General features: G+C 35.0%; 4 protein-coding genes and 2 long non-coding RNA genes across 6 annotated transcripts; 3 read left to right on the top strand and 3 right to left on the bottom strand.

Moving 5' to 3' along the window:
* Positions 1–2417: 2417 nt before the first annotated feature.
* Positions 2418–2879, top strand: LOC124452979. Its single transcript, XR_006950925.1, has 2 exons — positions 2418–2516; positions 2745–2879. It is a non-coding gene; the product is annotated as an uncharacterized LOC124452979 (long non-coding RNA).
* Positions 2880–2897: 18 nt separating this feature from the next.
* LOC124452978 lies at positions 2898–4410 on the top strand. Its single transcript, XM_047003646.1, has 3 exons — positions 2898–3007; positions 3090–3189; positions 3471–4410. The coding sequence occupies exons 1-3, from the start codon at positions 2941–2943 to the stop codon at positions 3649–3651; spliced, it is 348 nt and encodes a 115-aa protein (XP_046859602.1). The 5' UTR covers positions 2898–2940; the 3' UTR covers positions 3652–4410.
* A 204-nt stretch (positions 4411–4614) lies between these two features.
* LOC124452977 (heparanase-like) lies at positions 4615–7529 on the bottom strand. Its single transcript, XM_047003645.1, is given in 3 exon segments — positions 4615–5587; positions 7193–7294; positions 7296–7529. Coding segments are annotated over 3 exon segments (1041 nt in total). The 5' UTR covers positions 7521–7529; the 3' UTR covers positions 4615–4873.
* A 2407-nt stretch (positions 7530–9936) lies between these two features.
* Positions 9937–10421, bottom strand: LOC124452836. Its single transcript, XR_006950894.1, has 2 exons — positions 10320–10421; positions 9937–10246 (listed from the first exon to the last, which is right to left on the bottom strand). It is a non-coding gene; the product is annotated as an uncharacterized LOC124452836 (long non-coding RNA).
* Positions 10130–13854, top strand: LOC124452834 (E3 ubiquitin-protein ligase TRIM71-like). The gene is given in 9 exon segments (XM_047003459.1): positions 10130–10732; positions 10931–11044; positions 11253–11585; positions 11685–11880; positions 12016–12299; positions 12663–12764; positions 12767–12860; positions 12950–13222; positions 13439–13854. Coding segments are annotated over 9 exon segments (2244 nt in total). The 3' UTR covers positions 13684–13854.
* On the bottom strand, positions 13714–21073 carry LOC124452835. Its single transcript, XM_047003460.1, has 6 exons — positions 20866–21073; positions 15883–16211; positions 15629–15742; positions 15241–15466; positions 14796–14883; positions 13714–14499 (listed from the first exon to the last, which is right to left on the bottom strand). Exons 1-4 carry the CDS (start codon positions 20973–20975, stop codon positions 15249–15251), a joined length of 771 nt encoding a protein of 256 aa, XP_046859416.1. The 5' UTR covers positions 20976–21073; the 3' UTR covers positions 13714–14499; positions 14796–14883; positions 15241–15248.
* Positions 21074–24668: the final 3595 nt, after the last annotated feature.

The following is a 24668-nucleotide window of genomic DNA, read 5'->3' as shown; positions in this document are numbered from 1 at the left end:
ATTTATATTACCTTTCATCACAAAGTAAAAAGTTCAATGATAGTTATGTATAGAGCATCATGAGGAAATCTGTTCTTTGCTTAGGTCTGCAGAGTGTAATGTTGACGTACTCATGGCTGGAATGCTAATTTAGATCTTTATATGTGGACCTTGTCAACATAAACAATCCACCTTGTTTTTGAAACATGAACAATCCACCTTTCCGACGGTAGACACACATGTCAAAAATACTACATCAAATTACAAAATTTGGACGATCAAATGGTCGGACATAGTAATGTTTATATAGAATAGGGGCAATAAAATCGTTACGAGATGCTTTTTACTTTTGGGGCATTCGTGAATCTAATTCTAGTTATTCTTAACGATTATTTATAAAGGTAGAAGTCATAACAATTACATATTTATGATATATTTATTTCTTTGTCTTTTTAAGCTTGTTTTTACATGATGTATATCAAACTCATCAGCATTTTGTTAGGCTACTCGTAATATCAATGGTAATGTTAGAGATGTTTTTATTTTTTCTCCATAACTTTGTATCTGCATATTTTGTGCATAAACAATGCTGTAATAATTATGACAGATATTCTAATTCGTGGATTGAAGTAGAAGAGATACTTGAAAATGAAACTTCCAACAGTGAAACAAAATCTAGTATGACAGAGGAGAAACAACGACGCCAAATTAAAGATAGCTTGATGAATTCAAAGTAGTTGAAGCACCTAGCGTACACTAGAGAATTTTGGACGAGGACTCGTTGAACAGTAATAAAAGCACGAATGATTCCAAGCATGTTTACGACAGTAAAAGCTCCAGGCAGGACGAGGCTCCAATATAAAAAGAACTATTAATAACACCGAGTCTACTGAAGATATGTTCAAATGAAATATCAGTGAGTCACATATAGAGTTTGGAAGCTCGTTGGCTCATGTGGTATATTGTAGTGGGAACTGTTCATGATGTTCCTGAAGATATGTAAAAATAACTACAAGCGTCTTTCTTTTAGGAGTAGAATGTTGATTTCGAAAGTGAAGAAGAAGCAATCACCACAAGAGATTGCAAGAAGATTCAAAGTGTACTATGCAAACTTTTTGTATATAAATGAAGTATTGTGAGAAGATTACTCCAAGGAATGTTGTTAACGAGGGATAGTACAAGGATTAGCAGAAAATGTGGCGGCTTCTCAGTGAGATTGTAGAAGGATTAGTTCCCGTTCATTCGCAGGTAGAAACTTTCGATTGTTGTATTTGCAAACTGTATGCATTATCCTTTCGGCTACGCATTGAGAAATTCAAGAGTTTGCAATGAATTTGAGGTGTTGCAAATGCTTGGAAAAAGGAGGGTTTGCTTCAGTTGTCGAGGTAACTTTTTATTACATACATTGTTTAAATAGGCGGTAAATTGATCACGCGAAGGAAATTTTGTACGTTATTTGGAAATGCTTATATGCGCTTAGGTACGTAATAAATTGGACGGCTGTTTCTGTGCGATCAAAAGAATTCCTTTGAATCCGAAATATGTGCTGCTTAATATCAAAATTTTTCGAGAAGGGAAGTTACTTTCCAGATTGAATCATGAAAATATTGTAAGGTAAAAAGAAATTTACTATCCAAAATGAATCAAAATTTTATAACATAAGGGTTGAAAGCGAGGTTCAATTTAGACGATAAAAATTGCTTGGCGTACTAAATGTTATCTTTGCAGAAACTATTATAAAAAAAGTAGATAGTCCCTTTTTCCGTTAAGCCCTCGGATGCTTTTGTTCACGATGAGAGAGTTATATTGTATAAGGAGGCTCTCGTTCATCACGATAGATTTATGAGAATGTTTCATTGTAAAACGCAACAAGTAAAAAACTTATAAACATGCTTAGAGTTGGTTTGAATTATAAGTCAAAAAGGCAGAAGTTGTTAGAAACTTTGCAGTATCCTTGGATGTTCTAGTTTCTTTTATGAGAACAATTCTTGTAAAGAAAAACGACAAATTTCGAAAACAAAATATCGCGTTTTCGGTCCATGCCTCCCGATACCCCGAGATAGTTAAGCACTAGAGCGTCGCATGTTAATCAAGTGAAGCAGATAATCCTTGTTTGCCATGAAGCCCATGGATGGTTTGCTCGTGATACACGAGAAACAGTAAATGAGAGAGTTCAATCAGAAAGATATAAACCAATAAAAATTGTATAAAACGTATTTAAGGTTGTCTTAAATTATAAGTGTCAGAAAAAGGCACACTGTCAGAAGAAGTAAATTGAAACATTGCTTGGTTTATTTTATGAGAAGTAAAACAAAAAGATAAAATTCGAAAGCAAAAAACCCGTTTTCGGTCCTAGCTTCCCGACAATTTACGACCATTTAAGTCTTTGACAATGTTTTCTGGCTCACATCTTCAAGCTATAGAACAATTTTTTCTAGCAACGTCAAATGATTCAAAGGAAAGTGTGAATAATTTAAGTGGAGGACGCTGTAAAACACATCATATGAAACTGAAAATTAAAGTTTGTCATGATTCAGGTTTGTATTAAGCTTTTAAATGAAGTAAGTCAACTTCAGAAAGTCTTTTGTTCTCAATACCTACTGTTTACTAGTATTTAAATATCTTTCTCCGAACAATTAAATTCCAATTTTCTTTCTTTATTGAAAATGAGTTTTGGAGGAAATTTTATCTGTTTCTTGCTGTCCTTAATTGGGTGATGATTTGAACAAAAAATGGAAAATTTTAAGTTTAAAACTTTCGTTTAGATCCTTGTCCTTTCATTCAACCAAAATGTCCATACTCATCTGTCGGCAAAAAAACTACAACTACAACTTCTACTACGCTCGCTACAACGACTACCACAAAGTTAAATATGACTCTGCCCGCATCAACAGCAAAAACCACTTAAACCACAAAAACCGTATCTTGAGTACCACGGAATCTCAAAGGCAAGCAATTGAAATGTTGAAGAAAAAGGCAAAAACTTCGCTGTCTTCAAAAGCTGAGCAGCATTCATCTCAAGAAAGCAGTATGTTTGATATTTTTAAATGTATATTTTTTTGAAGGGCAGCATGTAGTAAGCTGACAGTTGAATTTTCTTTTCTTATTAGTGTGGGGAGCACCCAGGAAACATATCATTATTCATATCACTATGTCGTTGATAGTCTTGATTCTGGCTTTGTCGCTCATCTATGTCTTAATAACTCGACGGTAAGACCTCACTGAAAGTTTATATATCCTCAATTATCCTTATTGCTAATGTTTATCATCTATTCACCCTTAATGATTGATCCTTATTGTTAATGTTTATCATCTATTCACCCTTAATGATTGATCCTTATTGTTAATGTTTATCATCTACTCACCCTTAATGATATTTATGCTGATTATTGATCGTCGTTGGTTGTATTTGATTAACGTTAGATATCCATTTTATTGACCAAAGCTTATTATTATCTGTTATTTGTTGTATTGAGTGATTATTCTTTTAGTAAACGCAAGTCAAAGCCTATGGCATTCACCTCGAAACTGTACAACGAGAGGCCAATGAGTGCATTACCTCTGGATGAGGATTTTAACAGAGATTCTACAATTGATTTTAACAGAGATTCCAGAATTGACTTTAACAGAGATTCAAGAATTGACTTCAACAGAGATTCAAGAAATGTTTGAATTAGAATGTGAATGGCAGTCATCGTAGGCATTTCTCACTAACTTAATTTATAATCTAAAATAGAGACGAAGAGAGAAAGTTATAATCCTTACAAAAAAAGGCATCTACTAACTTCGAACTTCTGACGGGAAATTGGTATTCGATTGTCGTCCACAGTTACTGATCGATTTTTTCCCTCATTCATGGCGAGATGGATGTTAAATACATTGTACTAAATTTTTAAAAATTTCTACTTATGTAAATAATTAATGCTTGTTAAATTTTATTTAGTTTGTACCATTTGTGTACCCAAGGAATTTGTACCCCCAATAAACTCTCGGTTGTTGGGTGTGTATGCGTTACTTGATGTAACAATAATTATTAACATTTCGATATTCCCGCTCTTTTTGCAAAAAAAGGACAGGCAGCCATTGCCTTTGGTCGTTTCGAGAAGAAAAATGTTGGCGTATTTTACAGCTTTTTTCATCCTTTATGTGGCCAGTCATTGTTGGTAGAAAGTGCAAACGAAAAGTGTGAGTTTTTTCTTTGTTAACTTAGAGATCTATTATTGCTCGTGTTGTTGATATTTTTTCTTTGATATCGACAAATCGTTGGCTTTCAAGCAATGTGCATGGTTCTCGTCTAGTCTACTGTGAAAAAATTAGATAAAATTGCTCAAAAAGCATTTGAAAACAAGGTTTCGTGCATAGCATTCGTGACGAATTCCCACGGTTTAGCTATGAATTGTATCCTGGATTTGAATGATATTTTCCCATCAATATTTCGTTGTTTTCTTGTACGTTCTTACTACAGTATGAACGTTGCCTGAACCAGAAAATACCGTTTAATCAAAGTTCTGGTAGATGTGTACAAAACTGTACATCACTAAAATATTGAATAGTCAATGAATTTTCAATTTACAAAATGTAGCTTGCAGAAGGTGTAGAAGCCACTTCTAACTTTTTTTATAAGACAATGCAAAATTTATCAGATATATAAACTGTATTTTTAATAGTAATTATTATCACAGTTGAACAAGTCTATCCTCTCATACTAAAAATGTAGTAGAATAGTAGGATTGCTAGTAGTGGCAATCCATTTGTAAAAGTTGCTGTGATATGTAACCAAGTTTAATATTTTCTATAAATTGATTATAAAGCTACATTTATTATTTCTCCAAATGGCTAAACTTTCATTTTCAACAATGCACAAGAAACTTTTCCATTCTTTACTTGAATCAAATTAAACATGCAAAACATTCTTAGCTTTGAAATTCTTCTTACTGCAAGGCATCTTGCAAACCTGCAGCTGTGTTTCAAGAATTACGTAGAAACCATACGACACTGGTGGTAAAATGATATTGTCTGCTGATATGGGTTTAGGTTGAAGATGTGGTAATGTTTTGTTGTTTAACATTTCCAACAGCTTGCCATTTAATTTCACTTTCTGAGATGTAAGGTTGCCAGTTTCACATGGTGTCAACAAATACTGATGTATTGTCAACTTTTCAAATTTTTTTGTCAATATTATCTTTGCTTCAGTATGTTTAGTATTAAGAGCAATGAGTACAATACTATCAGAAGTGTAGCCTGATTTCTGAGAAATACAATGAGCATACACTCGAAGAGCTCGACCCAAAGACATACCTTCAACAACTTTTAATACACGCTGTCCAACGAGCATTTTGTACAAGTAAGAGGACCAGTAATCAGGAAAGGGGTCAAATGTATTTTGATCAACAAGATCATATGAACCTCCATAAAATGTTTGTCTTATTACAACACTGTGTCCACTTCTAGCTGCCAAGCCCAACTTATCCAACCACATAAAGCCAGCTATGTAACTGTTTGATACACCTGGAACACCCCCATCATAGGTATTTGATGTCTCCCCCAACCAAAGTTCCTTGATGGAAGCTTTGGAGTTTTCAAATATAAGTTTTAGTGTGTTTATTTCCTTAATGAGTCTATCAAGAATACTTACATCATAAAACATTGAAATAGTAGCCTTGTTATTGTTATAGTATTGATGATAGGTCAATGCATCTATGTTATCATTAATGTTCTCCAAGAATTCTTTAAAGTATGAGGATCTCAAAGGTGATTTCCATGGAGATGATACGTCAGGTCCAGCAATCATGTTCCCATATTCAGGATATTTGTTCAGTAGTTTGCGAAGGATTCTAAAATTTTCAGCTAATTGTTTTCCGCTTATTGTCCTATTGAACTTCTGGAGATCGAACGGTTCGTTCCCTAGCTCCCAATCACAAGTAAATCCACGACTTATAAGATACTTCATCAACTGTTGAGCGTTGGTAGAGTTCCATAGATTAGTTTTGGAATCTCGCTGGAGAATATTTAAGCCAAAAATTACTTTTAAATCATTGTTATAAGCCCATGAAAACAAGTTATCCACGTCTTTTGTTGTCATAGTGAAGTTTGTCCAACCATTATAAGCAGTTTTTTGGTCAGAATTTTCCTTGAATGTGCGTGTTGAGAGGTGGCTGTTTTCATCTGGATCAAACAAAAGAAAATCTCCATTTGTTCCGCCTATTCTGAGGTAAGCTGGCGACAATCCTTTCGCTAGAGTCTGAAGCTTGATGGAAGAGAAGTCAAAATTTGGATGAAATCTTTCACGAATTAAACTTGAATCCAAAGCAATGGAGAGGAATTTCTCGTCTGTTTTCCACACGCATTGATCTGTATCAATGTCTACGATATGATTAGCATAACTTGCTCTGATATTTTGAATTGAAATCATTGTGCAAACCATTATTGCACAAAGAAAAAAACATAATTTTTCTTGCGTCATTGTGCTACGTAATTTTTATTTGTTACAATGGAAATGACTTCTATAAACTAGATACATATCCTGTTTTATAATTGATTAATTTAAGCTCCTATCGTATTTCATTTCATGAATTTATCCAATGAAATGATAGAAGTCTTAGCATGAACAGTGGTGGATCAATTATTGTTAATCTGACGGACAGCTCATTCTTGTACAATGTACAAGAATATCTTACTGAAAGTACCTGAAAAGCAATTCGATTGGTAGAATATTCTTTGGAATGACATGATACAGTTGTCTGGTCTTAGCATATAGCCTCTTGAAGGTTTTCCTTTCAATAGAAGCAACTTCTATTCAAAGGAAAAACTTAGTAACTCTAACTTAGAGTTACTGTAAGAGATCGAGCGTTTCAGTTATGTTCAGAAGAGATGTTCAGAGATGACAGTAGTGTAGCCAGCCTGCAGATTTACTGCCGCTTTGTAAATTTGGAAGGATTACCATTATCCATTACTTTAGAAATCTATTGTATTCACGGCCAGTGGACACTAAACTATTTGCATAGCAGGAGTTCGAGGACGCTAGCTTATTGTTGTTCTAGGATTTTGACTTTGTCATTTATATGCGAATTACATACTTATGTGTACAAGACAGGACTTGGCATTCGAAACTTTTGTTCTTTTATAAATTTGGTGGCTATTAAAAGAGCCGTTGTTGGTTTGTTCTATCCGACATTTAGGCTTTCTTTTCTCCAGTTCTCTTGGGTAGGAGAACAGCTTGAATGTTAGGCAGTACCTCCACTTGAGGGATAATGACATTTGACAACAATTTATTTAATTCTTCATCCTTTCTTACGGCCAATTGTAAATGTCTTGGAAATAATTCTCTTCTTGTTATCACGAGCTGCGTTTCCTGCTAACTCAGCAGACAAATACTCGAGAACTGCAGCCAAATAAACTGGAACACCAGCACCAACTCTCTCGGCATAGTTGCCTTTTCTCAACCGACGATGAATACGACCAACAGGAAATTGAAGTTCGGCTCTTGATGGACGAGTCTTTGATTTTGTTCCCTTCGCTTTCACTTTTCCACCTCCAGACATCTTTAATATTGCTAACTATCACCTTCCTCGCTTTCTTCATTGATAGAAATAAATCTGTAGATTTTTTCTTCTTTATGTTCAATTGCGAAAGGATAACATGTGACTCTACAAGGGGGCGGATCAAATTGTAGGGGTGTCTTGGTAGACGACCGACTTTTCGTTTGACCAATCATATTCTACTTTGTTTAGTTGCCGAGTTATCTGGCATAATTGTGCTACTTGGCAATTATTCTCTCCATCTGATCAGCATGTCTCTTGCTGCCGATCACAAATTCATTTATATTACCTTTCATCACAAAGTAAAAAGTTCAATGAAAGTTGTTATGTGTAGAGCGTCATGAGGAAATCTGTTCTTGCTTAGTTCTGCAGAGTGTAATGTTCACGTACTCAAGGCTGGAATTCTAATTTAGATCTTTATATGTGGACCTTGTCAACATAAACAATCCACCTTGTTTTTGAAACATGAACAATCCACCATTCCGACGGTAGACACGCATGTCAAAAATACTACATCAAATTACAAGAGATTGCAACAAGATTCAAAGTGTACTATGCAAACTTTGTATATAAATGAAGTATTGTGAGAAGATTACTCCAAGGAATGTTGTTAACGAGGGATAGTACAAGGACTAGCAGAAAATGTGGCGGCTTCTCCGTGAGATTGTAGAAGGATTAGTTCCCGTTCATTTGCAGGTAGAAACTTTCGATTGTTGTATTTGCAAACATCTCCTTAGCAACTTTTCAGTCATATATTTATGGCATGCTCTTTGTGTTTTTTAGCTTGTTTTTACATGATGCATATCAAACTCATCAACACTTTGTTAGGCTACTCGTAATATCAATGGTAATGTTAGAGATGTTTTTATTTTTTCTTTAAAGGTTAGTTTCGTTTGTATTATAGTCGATAATTAATTTTGTAGCGACCTACACGTTGTGACGACCTGAAAACGTTCTTGATTTACCATTCGATTCAATGGTGAATTCAAAAATATGCATCAAGAATTCAGAGTTTTATTTTTTACAGCGAAGCAGTTGAAGTAATAGGGAATATTGTAGCGATAAACAAACCTTTGCTTGTCGTGCATGCATTGTTCTCATGCCACTTTATGGTAAATTCAACAATTCGTTGAATACAACGAAAATTTACGATAAACTTTGCCCTATGTTTACTCTGAAGGAATAAGTGAAAATATTCTTCATTCAGAATGTTTTGTGTAACAACTGTAAAATTCTAATGTATCTTTGCAGTGCGAGAATTTGCATGCAAAACGTGCTTGTTATAATGTAATTGCCGATACATCCATAGCGTGAATTCGTGACAATTATCATTCTTCCATGGGCAAAACTTTAACGCTAATTATGGGGGGTATTCATGTTTTTAGGTCTACATAACTGATTTCTTCTGAAATGGCAATAATTTTCTAAACAAATCATTTGGACAGAGCTGAATTCATCAATATCCCCCCCAACCAGCGTCCTAGTTTCGCCCCTGCATTACTTTCTTTAAATAAGAAAGCTTTCTTGCTTTTTCTGAAATAGCAGGAAAAACGGGGGGGTTGAGGAAAATGTAAGAACAATTGAGCCAATCAACTTTTTTATGTTCAACTAAATTGTTAATTAATAGGAAAATATAAGCATAGTGCTTTTGGCACTTGCTCGAACGATTTTCATTACGTTCTAAACACTTAGGGTATTTCAACATCAGTGGGCTAGTGCAATTGACAAGTTTGTTATCTCAAAAGACAGATTTGCAATTTTTGAAGACTTAGAAATATATTTTTTTCAAAAACTGTTTGTAGACGTGCGAATTAGAGAGAGCAATACTAAATGGCTATATATATTTATATGACAGGTGTAAAGAAAGCTATTTTGAATTTAAAAGTTGTACCACCTGCAAATGCGAAGGAATTTTTAAGCACATAATTTTCTGCACTATCCATTTACAATATACGATGAAATTTTTGACATTGATCCTCGATGACACTCAAAAACACGTGCAATCAATCAAAGTAGAGGTGAACAGAATTACATTTAAAAGCATTTTTCAGAAGACATTTCTGGAATTAAGGTAAATGAATCATTTCTATTTTAATCTTTGAATGAAATTATGATGCGAACGAAAATACAAGTCAAACTTAAAGCAGCCATGCTATCAAACTTTGTAGCAATTGTGCTTCACATGAGAACAGTGAAAATGTAAGCTTTCGAAGAAGGAAACAAGTCATTTTACTGTTACTCAACAATACAGACCAGAACCAGTATATAATCGTGTCCACCACATAATTGTTTTACTGCAGAATATAGTCGAAAGAGCTGCTGTAACAATTCCACAGTAAAGAAATGCAGTAGTGCGTGCTGCGTGTACCTGGAGAAAATATAGCAACGTAATAGCTAAGTTATCATTTTGAAGCAATCGTTGAGAGGAAAAGATGCTGATCTTTATTGACAATGTACCTAATAGCTTCATAGTGACGTGTATTTGTTATCAAACAAGCCAGGTGAATGCATAAGCTCATGCTGCACGCAGAGCTATTGAATGAAGAGAGTATTCAGTCCAATAAAAAGATAATTATTTGAAGTTAGTTCAGGATCAAAAAATTCAATTCTCCATGGCGACAGTCAATATCAGCCAATTATCGGAGCAACTTCTGAAATGTCCTGTTTGTTTGGAAACATTTGACAAGCCAAAAATTCTACCATGCCTTCACTCCTTCTGTCAAAAATGCCTAAAAAAGATTTCGAAAGATGGCGAGGCGTTAATTCTTTGTCCTACATGCCGCAACGAGATCAACCTTCCACCTGGTGGGGTCCAAGAGCTTCCAACAAATTTCTTCATTAACAACATGCTGGACTTCATCTCTATCCAATCGTTTGCATCCAAGCCGATAGACTGCACCAATTGTCAAGATGGCATCCATGCCGTAGCACGCTGTGGGGATTGTGTCGAGTTTTTATGCGAACAATGTCTTGCCGCTCACAAGCGGACCAAACTCACCAAAGATCACGAGGTCCTTGCCCTGAAGGATATGCAAACTGCAAGTGTTCAAGAAAAGATGCATCGACCGTTGTATTGCAGTCAACATGATCGTGAAATATTGAAATATTATTGCAAAACATGTGACGATCCTGTTTGTAGGGAATGTCTCATTATGGAGCATAGAGAACATGATTATGGCTACTTGAAAGATGTTAGTATGAAACAGAGACAACAGGTGGGTTGTGTCGTGTAGACAGGTACAGTGTCATGCAGTATAATATTTTCTATTTTTTGTTGGGTAACTTCCGACTTGGCATTTTATACAATTACTGTATTTGAGAATATCAATGTTCAGCTCAACACATAGTAAAATAATACCATTCACAATTTTAGTCCAAATGCCCTCTTCAATTAATGTTATACGTTGCTTTAGGTAAGGTTGTTGGTCGAAAACACGAATTCTCAAATAGGATCCCTTGAGAAAGCCATTTCTAATGTCACGAGGCTTATTGAACGCGTGAATGCTAAAAGGCAAGGAATTCAACAAGTAAGTTGTCGGAGTGTGTTGCGTAATTCAAGGTATGCTTTACAAGTTTGTCATTTTAGTGAACACTAAAACTCTTTACTATTAACATTTTACTTTTATTTTACTGCATTATTTTGAGCTAGACAAATTGTAGGGCTTATATGCTTTTGTTATATTATATACTATGATAGTAAACAACTCGACCTAAGTATATTTGTACTCCAATTAGGAAATTACCAAGAATTTTTCAAAATGTGTCGAAGTTTTGAAGGAGAAAGAAGAAGAACTTCTTGTGTTCGTAGATAATGAGTGTAGAATTAAGTGCAAAAATCTTGGTTTGCAAAAGGAGAACTTGGAGACACTGTTATCTAGCATTTCTAGTAGTTGTCAGTTCTCTGAGAACGTCTTAGAACACGGTAATGAGGCCGAAGTTATGCTCGTGAAAAAGCAGCTTACGAAAAGACTTGGTGAATTACAAAACACACACATGGAATTTGAACCATTGGAGGATGACTCCATTGAATATGAGTTCTTTACCGATGAATTTCGTAGAGCTATTCAGGTAAGTGTAAAATATGCTGACTACCGTATTATTTATCTAGATGGATTAATGAAGATTACAGTGCCCGAGCTGTAAAACGTTTTCATTTTGTGTTTTCAGCATGCAGGTCACATTAGAGCTTTTTCTACGGTGCCTTTCTTCTGCTCCGCCACGGGAATTGGCCTTCATAAAGCTAAGGCAGATGTTGAGGCAGTCTTCCAAGTTACAACCGTTGATCGCAACAGAAAACCATATGAATATGGTGGTGACCGCATTTCTGTCAATGTCGAGCAGGAAGATGGTGTGAAGTTTGAAGGTAGACTTCGCTCTTTGAAATTATTTTCATGCAGCTCCTTTGGAATGAAATTGGATTGCTAGAAAACGGCAGAACATTTAGGAAAATTCTTGGATGTAAAGAAAGAGTAGGAGAAATGCTTTTTCATTATTGCAGGCTCAGTTGTGGACAACAACGATGGCACATATTTCGTGTCTTACATCCCAAAGCTGCGTGGTAAACACACCATTCACGTAAACTTGAGAGAAAAGCCAATTAAAGGTAGTCCATTCAATATTATGGTCAGCGGACGTGTTGATTATCACCGTCTAAGTAACACAACACGATCATTTGGTGCACAAGGAGGAGGAGGTGGAGAATTCAAGATGCCTTGGGGTGTTGCCATTGACAATGAACGTGAATACGTGATCATCAGCGATGAGGGTAATCACCGTATTCAGGTAATCAAAAAATTCAAAGGTCTAATGCATTTGTGATAAACATGGCGTATCACTTTTGGAAAAGGATGTAAAAGTAACTTAACTAATGGTGGTATTACATGTTAGATAAGCTCATGTTGTGTGAAACATAGCTTCATACGGCGGAAAATCTGGTTTTACGTTGGGTAGAACTTTGCCAATTTTTGCTTTCTCTGTGATAGAGCAATGAGAAGTCACCTTATGCCATGTATAATGCCTTTTCACAACGCGTTTATTGTTACAAGTTATTGATGACGTTCTTTCAAAATATTTTTATTGAGAATTACTGTGAAACATGAATTGGTTTTTTGTTGTTAATTGTTTTTTTGGAAAACCTCCCAATAGGTTTTTGATATTCACGGAGGCTTTCTGTTCAAGTTTGGAAATGAGGGAGTTAATGAAGGGGAGTTTAAGAGCCCCAAAGGAGTTGCGTACTCTCAAAAGGTTATATCATAGTTGCCGACTCAGACAATCATCGTGTGCAAATCTTCAACGAAGATGGTAGATTCATGAGGCTGTTTGGGTCGCAGGGAAGTGATAAAGGTGTTATAAGTCAAAGTTTGTTGCAAAATCATTTGTGAAATAATTTCATATTTTGCGTATTTTAACAAAGTATTTACTGGTATATTTAGGACAACTATCCTGTCCATGCGGGGTAGCATATTCAAATGCGATAGAGATGATAGGCGTTACGGAGCAGAATAATCATCGCATTCAATTTTTTTCGCTTCATGGCCAGTTACTGCACATCTTCGGAGCTCAAGGCAGTGGAAAAGGACAATTCCTTTATCCGCATCACCTAGTTTTTAATAACAAAGGTGTTTGTTTTGTGTCGGATTGTGTCAACGATAGAATTCAAGTTTTTAACAAGGACTTTGAGTTTCAGACGTCCTTTGGCGAGGAAGGTACGAAGGACATACAAAATATTTTAGGTGATTCTGAATAATGAAAACTGTCAAATAACACACTCCTTTGCGTTTGTTTTGTTTAAGCCTAATAGCCAGTCTGATTTTGAATTTTGAACTAGTAAATTTCTAAGCTTCTTGCAATATTCTACGAAAATTATTGTAATATTCACGCTTTACACGCTTGTAAAATTTACTAATAGCAAAAATGTTCAGGTACCAGGGATTCTCAGTTTGACGGCCCAGAAGGTGTTGCTGTGGACGACGAAGGCAATATTTTGGTTTGTGATAATCACAACCATAGAATTCAAGTGTTTGACAGTGAGGGAAAGTTTGTTGTGCACTTGGGATCATATGGTGAAAACGTGGGATACTTCAAAAATCCTTGTGGTGTTGCAATAAGCGATGCTGGGGATATAGTGGTCGTGGATACGGGTAACAACCGTATCCAAGTTTTTTAAAAATATATGTATACCTTTGACGAAATGGCATTTTTTCACCTTTAAAAACATTTAATTGGGAAAACACTTATCTCTATGGATTGTACAAATTACTATTTACAGTATTCTCAAATGTAACTTTAAGGAAATAATTCATGGAAACGTACAATTATTGATTTTACAGTGTATGAATGGGTGTGTATTGCAGTCATTTTATGAGAAGAAGCCTACAGCTCTATGAAGATATTTACTAATGTTTCTAAAAAATCTGTTTATGCTACTTTACTCAGTTCTGTTCATCTATCTCTATTTATTTGCTCTATCAAATGTAAACATCAACTTACGAAACTCGCTGAAACCTTTTAGGATCGCCTCTTGAAATCTTGATTTCTAGCCCATATTTTTTCAATCCCACTTCCTTATCGTTTACCATAAAACTTTCTTGAAATGCAAGGGCGAATGATCCACTTTGGCTTGATAGTGACGATGACATCAAATCAATTTGATCACACGTCTGAGAGACCTTGTTCTGTTGCACATCTTGCATGGGTCGAGCCTGCCAGGCTTCTTTGTATTGAGTCTCCTCTACTCCTCTGTGATGAAACATCCGGGAAACAAAACATCGGTGCTTCATAGTTATGATAAGATGGTGTCCTTATGTTTGCCTGGCTTAGTGAATCAGACGTGGCTGGTCTTGTATAAACCATGTAATCACCGTGAGCCGATCCAATTGGTACCATGTTGGGTGGTAGCTGCACTGGAACGCTTTCGCACATTCTTGTTTGTTTTGATTCCGTTGATTTGGCTCTTTTCAATGTGCACTGTTTTGTCGTTCTTCTGTAAGTTAAGAAACAACCCATTTCAATATGATTGCCGATAGAAATCCTTATTTGACCAGTCAACGTAAAACAAAAGTAATACAACTATAAATTACATTCTAAATTTCTATTAATGGAAGTGCTCGTTTCTTTGTTTGATTTTAGGTTACTTCTTAGCTTTACTATGTTTTCATGCCACAAATAAATCTCAGATGCAATTTCTCTTAACCAACCATTTTTCTCAAGGATGTAATCAATAGTCCTAGTGGACAGCATAGTAGAGCTTTATGTTTTCAAGTATACAATGATACTTACGAAAGAGCGCAAGCCAACAATATGACAATAAGAATCAAAAACAGTATGACACCACCAAGAACAAAATTCATCACCAAATGAACGGAAGCTATAAAACGAACCAAAAAAAAAATTGTCTTGGTAAATGAGATCAATAGGTGGTAGTATACTCATAGTTCACTTTAATTTAAAACTAATTAAGCTACTAAACTTGTAAACTTACATTTTATACTCTCGAATGAAAATGAAAGAATCACAGCTACACAATCGCTTTGTGCTGGATTTAAAGTAAGAGACCTATTTACTCTAGAATCGGTACTTGTAAATCCAGTTTTACTATGTCATGACCATAAACTCTGACAAATGGTTGAGTGGACTGTGCATGCTCAGATAATTTTGACTGAGCGAGCTAGTTACTCTCATAGCATGGTAAAGAGATCCAGTTAATAGTCTAAATTATCTTTACCTTCATCTTTACATTCTTCTCTGTATTGCAGTGTTTGAGGGGGGCAAAACTTCAGATGTTGCTCCCGTAGTAATTGTTATTTTTTTCAACTTAGTTATTGGTGATGTGCTCTCAGTTGTTGGTGGGCTTGGCAGTCTTGGTCTTTGTAGTACACCATTGATCATTTCCATTCGGTATTGAATCTCTTTTGGTGGTTCGCATATTGGTGGCTCCCAGAGGCATGTCTCTGAATTACAAACATACTGTAATATACTTACATGTACCTACTTCTTCAAATAGAGTCATTACAACAAGGAATGAGTTTTAATTTTGCAATATTCACAAAAAGTTTTGTTTTTTTCACACTTGAAACACTACATGTTTGACTCCTTCATGTCTGGCTACCTACCAACTTTAGGGTTGCAAACATAGATGTGAAGTTTCATGTGATTGGTTAAACAATGTCCATCAGGCCCACTTGTCTTCCGGGTGTGAAGATCCTCAGGATAACCAACGCTTGTACCTTCAATATACAAACATTAAGTGATGGTTTTTTTGATCATTTAGTCAGAGTCGATTAAAGTTAGTTGGGCATGGGACTTACGGACCTTACACTAGCCACTTGAATAGAAATGGATTTATTGCTAAAATGAAATCACTTACTTATAAAGTAGTAATGTTTTCCCGGAATAAATCTTGGCTCTTTAGCTGAGTATCGCGGATGAAATCCAAACTGCAATTTTTTGACATAACTGGGATTATTGCACACCAAGAGAAGTTTACCGCCGTCATTCACTTCGCATTTGTCGTATCCCGCTTTGTTCACGTGCCACAGGTTTTCATACAGCGAATCCGTATACAAAGGGCGTGATCGCCACGTGTTAACGGACGCTTCACTGGGACAAACAATGTTCATTCCCGTATAAGGTAAAACTTTTATGTAAAATTCTTTTGTCGAATTTGTCAGGTGTGTTTCAGCCAATCTGCTAAATCTGAAAGCATTGCAACAATTATTTCTCAGGAAAAAATCTTAAAAAAGCAACATTTAGGAACTATAAAAACAATTTCAAAGAAAGCTCTGTTTTTTGTCTTTCTTTGACAAAAAAGCATTGTTATTAATTTAATGCAAACAATTCTTATTTTCAAATATGATTGAACTACGCTAATTTTTACAGAACGGAACATAAAGGAGCTCCATTGCACTCGTGTCTTCTAAAGTCTTGGAATAGTTTCTCAATTATATTGTTGTTCATTTGTAACATGTAGTGTTAACATATATCGTGATAATGATTACGTATAAATGCTTTTTATTAATGTTTTCGGATTAGGTTTAAGGATGCTCTTAACATTATTGAACGGATAATGAATATGTCGCCGTGCTTTCGCGGATTTAATTGGATCTTCCAGAAAAAAAATCCTCAGTTAATGGGTTTATAGTGGGATAATTCTGAAGTATCCTATTATAAATTTGTTTGTTGAATGACCATTGCCAACTCATGTCGTCAGTTTCGAGTAGTATAATTTAAAAATCATTTCTATTCATTATCAAAAATCATTTCTAAAATTGGGACGATATAAAAATGTTTAATATATAAAAAATGTTTAATAATATACATTCTACATGTTTAAACTAGCGATGGCTTTGTCTCCTTAATATATAGCATTCTTTTGCTCTTGAAACCTTATATGCTCATCCTCAAACAAAAAAGCCCGTGGGAAATATATTAATAGCTTTTAGTCATTTTGAAAAAAAGAACAAAGTGTGATTTTATGTACTGTAAAAAGAATGGAATTATTGAACTAAGCCTATTGTGTCTGCTACCATTTGTTATCGCTAGCAATCAACAAATATTCATGACTAACAACATAATAAAGATGGCCATGGTTGATGACAAAAAATATGTCTGTTTGACTATTTAACCCAAAAATTTTGATTTCACAAGAATCTGGTTTACACTTTACAACGGGCTTTTGAAAAAGCTGTAATTTTAGCATTGCACGTGCAAGTTATGATAAATACTTTCTAACTACTGGGAATATCTTTAGCTGTGAGTAATGTGAATGGTTATATAAAGTTTTGGCGAGTCATAAATGTGATTTATGCCATACGTTTGCCGTCAATCAACGATTGGTGACAAGTATAGAGAAAAATAGAAATTAAAATGGCTTCTATCAATCTTATTTTACGGTAGATACTACATGCATGTGCTCTTTAACCAATATTCTATTACGTATGGATCACGTTATCAGCAAGTTATAAGGAAATTGGTTTTGCCATTTTCTATAGCATCAAGGTTACAACGAAACAGCAGTCCATCAAACGCTGATATGACAGAAATAATTTATTGTTCAGCACGAGCTGAATGTGCATTTGAGATGTTTTGATAATGTGACACAGTGGGAACAACCAAGTAATGAAAACCATTTGGATCTTACTCTGAAAAAATAATCAAGTTTAATAAATGCTTAGTCAATAATGTCTTTTTGGCATGCAACAATTGCTTGATTTGAAGGCTAACCCCGTTGACAAAGTCGTTCTCCATCTTTGAGCAACCAGAAACACTTTTGAAACATCATTCTGATAGAAGACAAAAGATTTATCTTAAATATGATCTCACTGCGAGGCATGTCGTAGAACCCAGCCGACATTAGTTTTTAATGATCTTTTGTTTACAATACCAACTTCGATTTCCGCCGTAATCATGTTTATCGCTAAAGATGTACGTAAGTTATTTTACATTAAACATGCATTCGTTCTTCTTTCACAAAACATCTGATCTTTATTACAACACAATCCTTCATACTACAAACGCCAGGATGATGTTTAGCAATAAACATTTTAGCTACTTTTCAACTTTTGTGCTAATCTGTCTCAGAACAATAAATAAATATTTGTGTGTAATCCCATTCATCTTACTCATTGATGCCACATATGATGCCACAGTTTAAACTGGGAAACTGAATGTAGCCTTGTTCTAAGAAAGGTTTTATAAGAAAACATATGCAAAGATTGGTTGAATCTGGAAATAACGCAAGTTTCCTTTAATGACGGTGGCATTGGTCACCTGTGTACTCGTTTGACGTTAGCCAACGTATGGACTACGGTGTTTTTGGACAGTGAATGGACATTCTCATTCAGGGGTTTATTGATCAATGGCAATTATTTCGCCAACATTCGCGTGTGGTTGGCTGACTCAGTAGGCCGTCTCATACATAAATGACATCCACTAATGTGACACGGGTCTGATCAAAGGCAAATTATTTATAAATATTCACTAAAACGCAATACTAGCTATGCAATACTAGCTGTTTTTTAATTTTGAATAATTGATGTACACGTTAACGTATAATGTTGCAAAATCATGCAACAGCCAATGTTTTGTTGCTCCACAGAATATTATTTATTGCATTTCTTAAAGGTGATATTTTCTGAATTTAAGTCGTTGTACTGTAGAAAATACACAATTTAACAGTGTGTTTGGGCAAAATTTTTTTCAAATAGCTATATATGGTAAGAGGACGGACACAGTTTAAAGATAAAAATCTCTAGATTTTCTTTATATGTCCTTTTTGCACAATTGTGTAGAGATCGTATTATTAAAAAAAACTCGATGTGCTCAATAAGTACGGTGTTAAAAAGATCATTTTGCTCAATATATCCGGCATTAATAAGATCCCTAAGATTGCAAAGATCTTCCTTCCAAAGTTAAAAACAAAACATGCATGGACTACCTGCGTATATTGACGGCGTGCCAGAATGTGTAAATTTTAATTTAGTTCACAAGGTCATGCAAGGCTTGCGTCCCAGTTTCGTCTGCCTGCATGCTCACTGTGACTCCGACAAAATCTAATTTTGACTAATTCTTCAATCCAGATGACATTGATGAAAAGATGCATGCGTCATTCATGCAAACAGTGTTAAGCCAAAACACCAAAATGTTTCCTACAAGACCAACAAATGACCATGCATTGCAACAGTCAAATGTTTTATTTAGTAATAATTGCGACAGAAGTTGAAATTAAGAGTTCTGAGGAACAAACGCAAATGATTAGAAAATCCTGGTAAAAGTATACGATTTTATATTAACTGTAGCTTTGTAAGTTGGAAAATTGATCTAACCATAAACATTGTCATGGAGAAAAAATGTTCTAACAAAGTATAGAATTGCGAACGATTTGAATCATGTATTCGTCGTCATGATTAAATTTATTGTATGTGCGAATGATTCTTGCGTTATTAACCATTGTATCATCCTTAATTATGTATATTTTCTTACCGAATATAGTCACTTTAAATTTAATGCACCACCGCTGAAAAGGTATTAACGTACGTAAATGGTAATAGCTTTACTCATTCTAGCAAAAAACCACTGCATATTATTGTTTTTTCTCGTTATTATTACTTCTATGTCATTCTCGCAGTTTACCGTAAGTTATACGCATCCCACGACATGAAGCATATTTATTTTCCATTAAGATTTCTTTTTATGTTACAAGAACAATTGCTTGATTTTATGATAATATACAAAGACACGTATGTGCTTAAAAATTACTGCAGCAATATAAAAATATAAAAACACTCATACGAACAATTACTATCTATACTGCATGTTCAACCGATATTTCTCTCTTTCAATCCTTCCCTTTATAATGTATAACGAAAGCTATGCTTGCATGGGTTCTTAGAACTAATGCATAATACATTCGTATCTTTGTTCTCCAGAACAAACGCTACAGAGAAATCGCTAAGTACGGAAATTAAATAGCTTTATGATATTCTCGATATAGTCATGACGATACGGTCGATATTATTCACCCCTATGAACTAGGATAAATTCTTGTTTAGCCTGGTTTAAATTATCTATCTGCTCTTCATTATCCATTTAAGGTTTGTTTCAAACTGCGTCATATATTAACAGCATGGATGCAAACTTTATCAAAATCGTTCGTTTAAACCCGATACCAGTGAATAAATGCTAGTAAATACGTTACTTCAGTAGTTCACAATGATTAAAATTGATTGTGATATTGAGTAGATGACTTGGTCAGTTGTTTCTTCCTGATTGTTATAGTTAAAGACAATAGATGAAGCATAACGTTGCTTAAAAACTTTGTTAGCATAAATATGTATCATGTACGAACACATTGAGCTAGCACATATCCATCAAAATGCTTATGGCATAGCTCAACATCGATTTCAGGAATAGACACAACAAGTTTAAGCTTCGTATCGACGGCGCAAAGAAATAATATGCATTTTAATGGAAAGTAAGGGGGATTGCGTTGGCAATCGAATCCTGACTGCACTTATCTTAAGTAAACAATGTTGGCGTTGCTATTGCCGGGGAAAATTAAAGAAAATGCCAACAGCCGTGCTAAAGGTTAACCTACAGTTCATATATCGTATATCATTCTTTGATTATGTGAATGGTATTGATTAATAGATGGAAATCATTGAAGTGCACTACTGTGCATGCAATCCTACTCAAATGTTAATGTAGTGGAGTTATAGATAAAGCTGACTCTTGTATTCGGTGTTTTACCATTGCACCAGTCATTTCAAACTAATAAAAATATATGTTTGATATCAGCATCTGACATAGGCTCTGGTATCGATAACAATCAAACATTACAAATACTACTTACGGACAACTGTTCATATGCCAGAAAACTGGTGGATAGAAGTACTGTGGTATTCCTCTAACAGCATAAAATAATCCGAAGTATAGTATGAGTTCAAATTGCCAAAAATTCATTGTTGCACTGAAGCAGATCTGCGCAATAACTGACCAGTGTATTGTTTTGCTCGCTGATCTATCGTAAACGGAAGATCGCCTAAAGGGTCATTCATGACCATCTTATAATAATATATTGGTAGCGTGCTGCGAAGAACCGCCTACTTTTGGCCAATTGCCATCTGTTATAATCACAGTTAGTAATCGGAGATGGTGACAGACTAATGCACAGCTATTGTATGGAAATGAGTAAATCAGTGACATAACTTATGTGTTATGCTTCTTTCAATTGGAGGTAGCAAGGTTATCGTCCTTTGCCCTTCAGGGCTTACGACCGCGCCGTATTGTCCTTGTCAGTTGTCAAATTGATATATTTTCAAGCTGTAAAATCATTAATTCCATATTGCTGTATTATTTAATGCATACCAAGCACTATATAGCTATACAGTTGCTCCGAACCACTAAGATGGAAATCTTTGTTATGGAAATTTTGAAAGCTAGTAAAAAATTTTTCAAATAAAAACTCGTACAAGTATTGCTGTTACATCTTCGATTCATCCATTTTGCTTCTGTGCTCACTGCGTTTCCATTTTTATCACACGTATGACTGCAACAAATTCTTGGGGCTACGCCAGTGTAACGCTATAGGTGTATATTTCATACAACCCGATAATGCAGACAGTTCATTGCACTTTAGAATTGAGTTGTTACTTAAATGAATTATTTCATTTTTTTTTTCATAGTTACATTAATACTGTTGTTTTTATAACTACTGATGTATCTAGTTATGATGGTTTTTTTTTAACTTACTGTATATCACAATCAGGGATAGTCACATACACATATATATATATCATGTAAATAGCATAATCACCTTCATTCTATGTACTGAAGATGGCATAAGCATGCCGAAACATGCTCTAAAAACTAGTAGTTACATGTAGTTACATGTTCTAAAAAACTAGTTACATGTAGTAGTTACATGTTCTAAAAAAACTAGTCATTCCTTTAAAATGTAAAAACTAGTAGTTACATGTAGTTACATGTTCTAAAAAAACTAGTTACATGTAGTAGTTACATGTTCTAAAAAAACTAGTCATTCCTTTAAAATGTAAAAACTAGTAGTTATATGTAGTTACATGTTCTAAAAAAACTAGTTACATGTAGTAGTTACATGTTCCAAAAATCTGGTCGTTCCATTAAAATGTCACAATGTAATTCATCTCTGGAGGCAAAACTTGTGCAATAAATCCTGATCTTGATGTGTTCATCACGGGAAGATATTCCCAAATGGAATTGCTTTCTATCTTAAAAGACTCTACCGAATTTAAGCTGCCACACGTATTGTTCTTACCACCCATGACAACAAGCATACCTCCAGTCACAATTGCACAGCACCTTGATCTACTCTCAAGCATAGGTGGCAGCACCGTAATTTTGCCAGTTGTACCCTCATACATTAAAACATCATTCAAATATCTTTTGGAAAGATCACGACCTCCAACGAGGAAAACGTTATCAGCCCAACGAGCTGTTGCCATTCTTGTCAAAGCATGAGGCAAAGATGGCATTACCTTGCATGTGTTTGTCTTTGGATCATATTCTAACACTGTGGCTAAGGGTCTTTCATGTATATCTTCTCCTCCAAAAATGAGAACCTTATCACGAATAACTTCAGCGCCATGATATTGTCTTGGTTGAGGCATGTGGCACAACTCTTTCACAACACAAGTTTCTTTGGTAAGCAGCAGTTCATTGATTAAATCAGAAACTCCTGTCGGAAAATGTCCTCCAATTTGCAAGACTCTGTCTTCATAAGCAACTGTTTTATGATTACTGCAAAAGTAAGGAAGGTCTACTGGATATTTTTCCCATTTCAGAGGTAACTGAGTAATATCCAATGTCAGTATTGATGCACATCCACCTCCAACAAGGAATAATTTTTCATCATGGAAAAATGATGAACCACCCGTATGAAATTTTCGTAACCTATAGCTTAGTAAACCACCATGTTGTGTAAGAAATGAGTGGCTTAGTTCAACCCATTTTTTCTCCCATGAAAATAACTCTGAACTGAAGCAAATTGATGAAGAATCTCCTGCAACAAAAATATATTCTCGTGGTCTATCTATAACTTTATCAATTGCCAATGGAAGTTTCTGCTCAAGTTCACTTGTCACATTCATCTTCTCCAACATGTGCGTCATCAAGTCCTTTAACACTTCCACATTTCTGGCAACTATGGAAATATTCTCTTTAACTTTATCAACTTCTAGCCTAGTTTCGTTCATTTCTTTACGTAATTCTTTCATGTTTTGTTGCGTTTCTCTCGTTTGTGCCTCCTGATAAAATTTCAAAGCTTCCGTCTTTTTACTCGTTTTCAGAAATTGGTCTTCCATCTTTTTTATGATTTCATCTTCGCTTCGTTTCACAAGTAGCATGACTTCTTTCATTTTTTCATCGTAAATTGTAGTACTTTTTTCCAAGATTCCGAAAAATATCTTTCTGTATTTACACACTTCAGTTTCATGACTGATCATGTCTTTCTTGTTGATCTCCTGACCACAATGTTCATTGGAACACAACACAGGTGCAAAGCCACAATTCTCAACATGTGTTTTAAGATTTTGAACACTTGTATATTCAAGACAACCACGATTTGCGTAATCACAGTTGATCTTCAACTTCGACACAATGTTATTTATAACACGAGCTCGACGTAGCGTATTTATGGTCAGTCTTTCTTGACACTCGGGACATCGTTGAGCATTAACTCGTAAATGTTCTTCTATACAATAGCGGCAAAATATGTGTTCATTATTTTGACACATCCGTGCATCTTTGACAACATTCAAACAAATTGAACAATTAAAATTATCGTCAACAGCTCGTTCAAATCTCGAACTATCGTAGCCATGATTTTCTGAATTATGAGAACAAGCCATGTATAGCACCTTTGTGCTGTTGTGATAAAGAGAAACGATGGTAAATTTTTATAACTAAGCTTTCAATAGACTGGATATAGCTTCTATAGGTAGCATAAGTGAAGCCTAATTATATATGCAAAATGCACTTCCGGGTACCACAAGAGATACAAATTGCTATAGAAATGTATGGCTGATAACTTTTATATACAAGGATTTTCGAATATTTAAGGCCTTTCGTGATCTTTTACTTATCTCAAACATCTGTCATGGATAAAACAAGCTATGTTAATCAATTTGACATCAAAATGATACCGATATCTGTAAAATATCGGCGTTCGTGTTCAATTGAAAATTGCGCGTGCAAGAATCGAATTTGCCCCATCGTTGCGAAGGCAAGATAATTCACAGCTCATTTTCTAAGTTCAGAGGCAGTTATGATCTAGAATGAGTTTCGATGCTTAAAAAATTCGTTTTGTACCTTTCTTTTATCATTTTTTATTATCTAGCCCTTTTTGTATGTTACTTTTGCCGTGACTTCATTAGCAGGGTACTGTTGTAGGAACAAGACAAATTTACTAAGCTTTCTTCCTCACTTTATTCTTATTTTCATTTCTGTTTTTATTTTACAGAGATAATTTAAACACCACGCTTTGCTGATACATTTGGACATGGCCTTCATCAATGGAGTGAGTATAGTTGTTGACATAACATGTGCATCAATTGCATTGTATACTAAGATTCAGCAACAGAAATTGTATTATGAAAGAATGTTTTATGCAGTGCGGTG

The sequence above is a fragment of the Xenia sp. Carnegie-2017 genome, unplaced genomic scaffold, assembly GCF_021976095.1.
Source record: "Xenia sp. Carnegie-2017 unplaced genomic scaffold, XeniaSp_v1 HiC_scaffold_25, whole genome shotgun sequence".
Classification (NCBI taxonomy): domain Eukaryota; kingdom Metazoa; phylum Cnidaria; class Anthozoa; order Malacalcyonacea; family Xeniidae; genus Xenia; species Xenia sp. Carnegie-2017.
The sequence above is the reverse complement of the archived record's forward strand: the minus strand, read 5'-3'. Positions and strand labels throughout refer to the sequence as shown.

Bases quoted from the DNA above. Each gene is read 5' to 3' on its own strand.
- LOC124452835 (XM_047003460.1), bottom strand. From the start codon at position 20,975: ATGAATTTTTGGCAATTTGAACTCATACTATACTTCGGATTATTTTAT. The intron at 16,212-20,865 runs GTAAGTAGTATT...CAATGCTTTCAG, and splicing joins TGGCATATGAACAGTTGTCC to ATTTAGCAGATTGGCTGAAA. The intron at 15,467-15,628 runs GTAGGTAGCCAG...TTTGTAATTCAG, and splicing joins TGTTTGCAACCCTAAAGTTG to AGACATGCCTCTGGGAGCCA.
- LOC124452978 (XM_047003646.1), top strand. From the start codon at position 2,941: ATGTTGAAGAAAAAGGCAAAAACTTCGCTGTCTTCAAAAGCTGAGCAG. The intron at 3,008-3,089 runs GTATGTTTGATA...TTTTCTTATTAG, and splicing joins GCATTCATCTCAAGAAAGCA to TGTGGGGAGCACCCAGGAAA. The intron at 3,190-3,470 runs GTAAGACCTCAC...TTATTCTTTTAG, and splicing joins TATGTCTTAATAACTCGACG to TAAACGCAAGTCAAAGCCTA.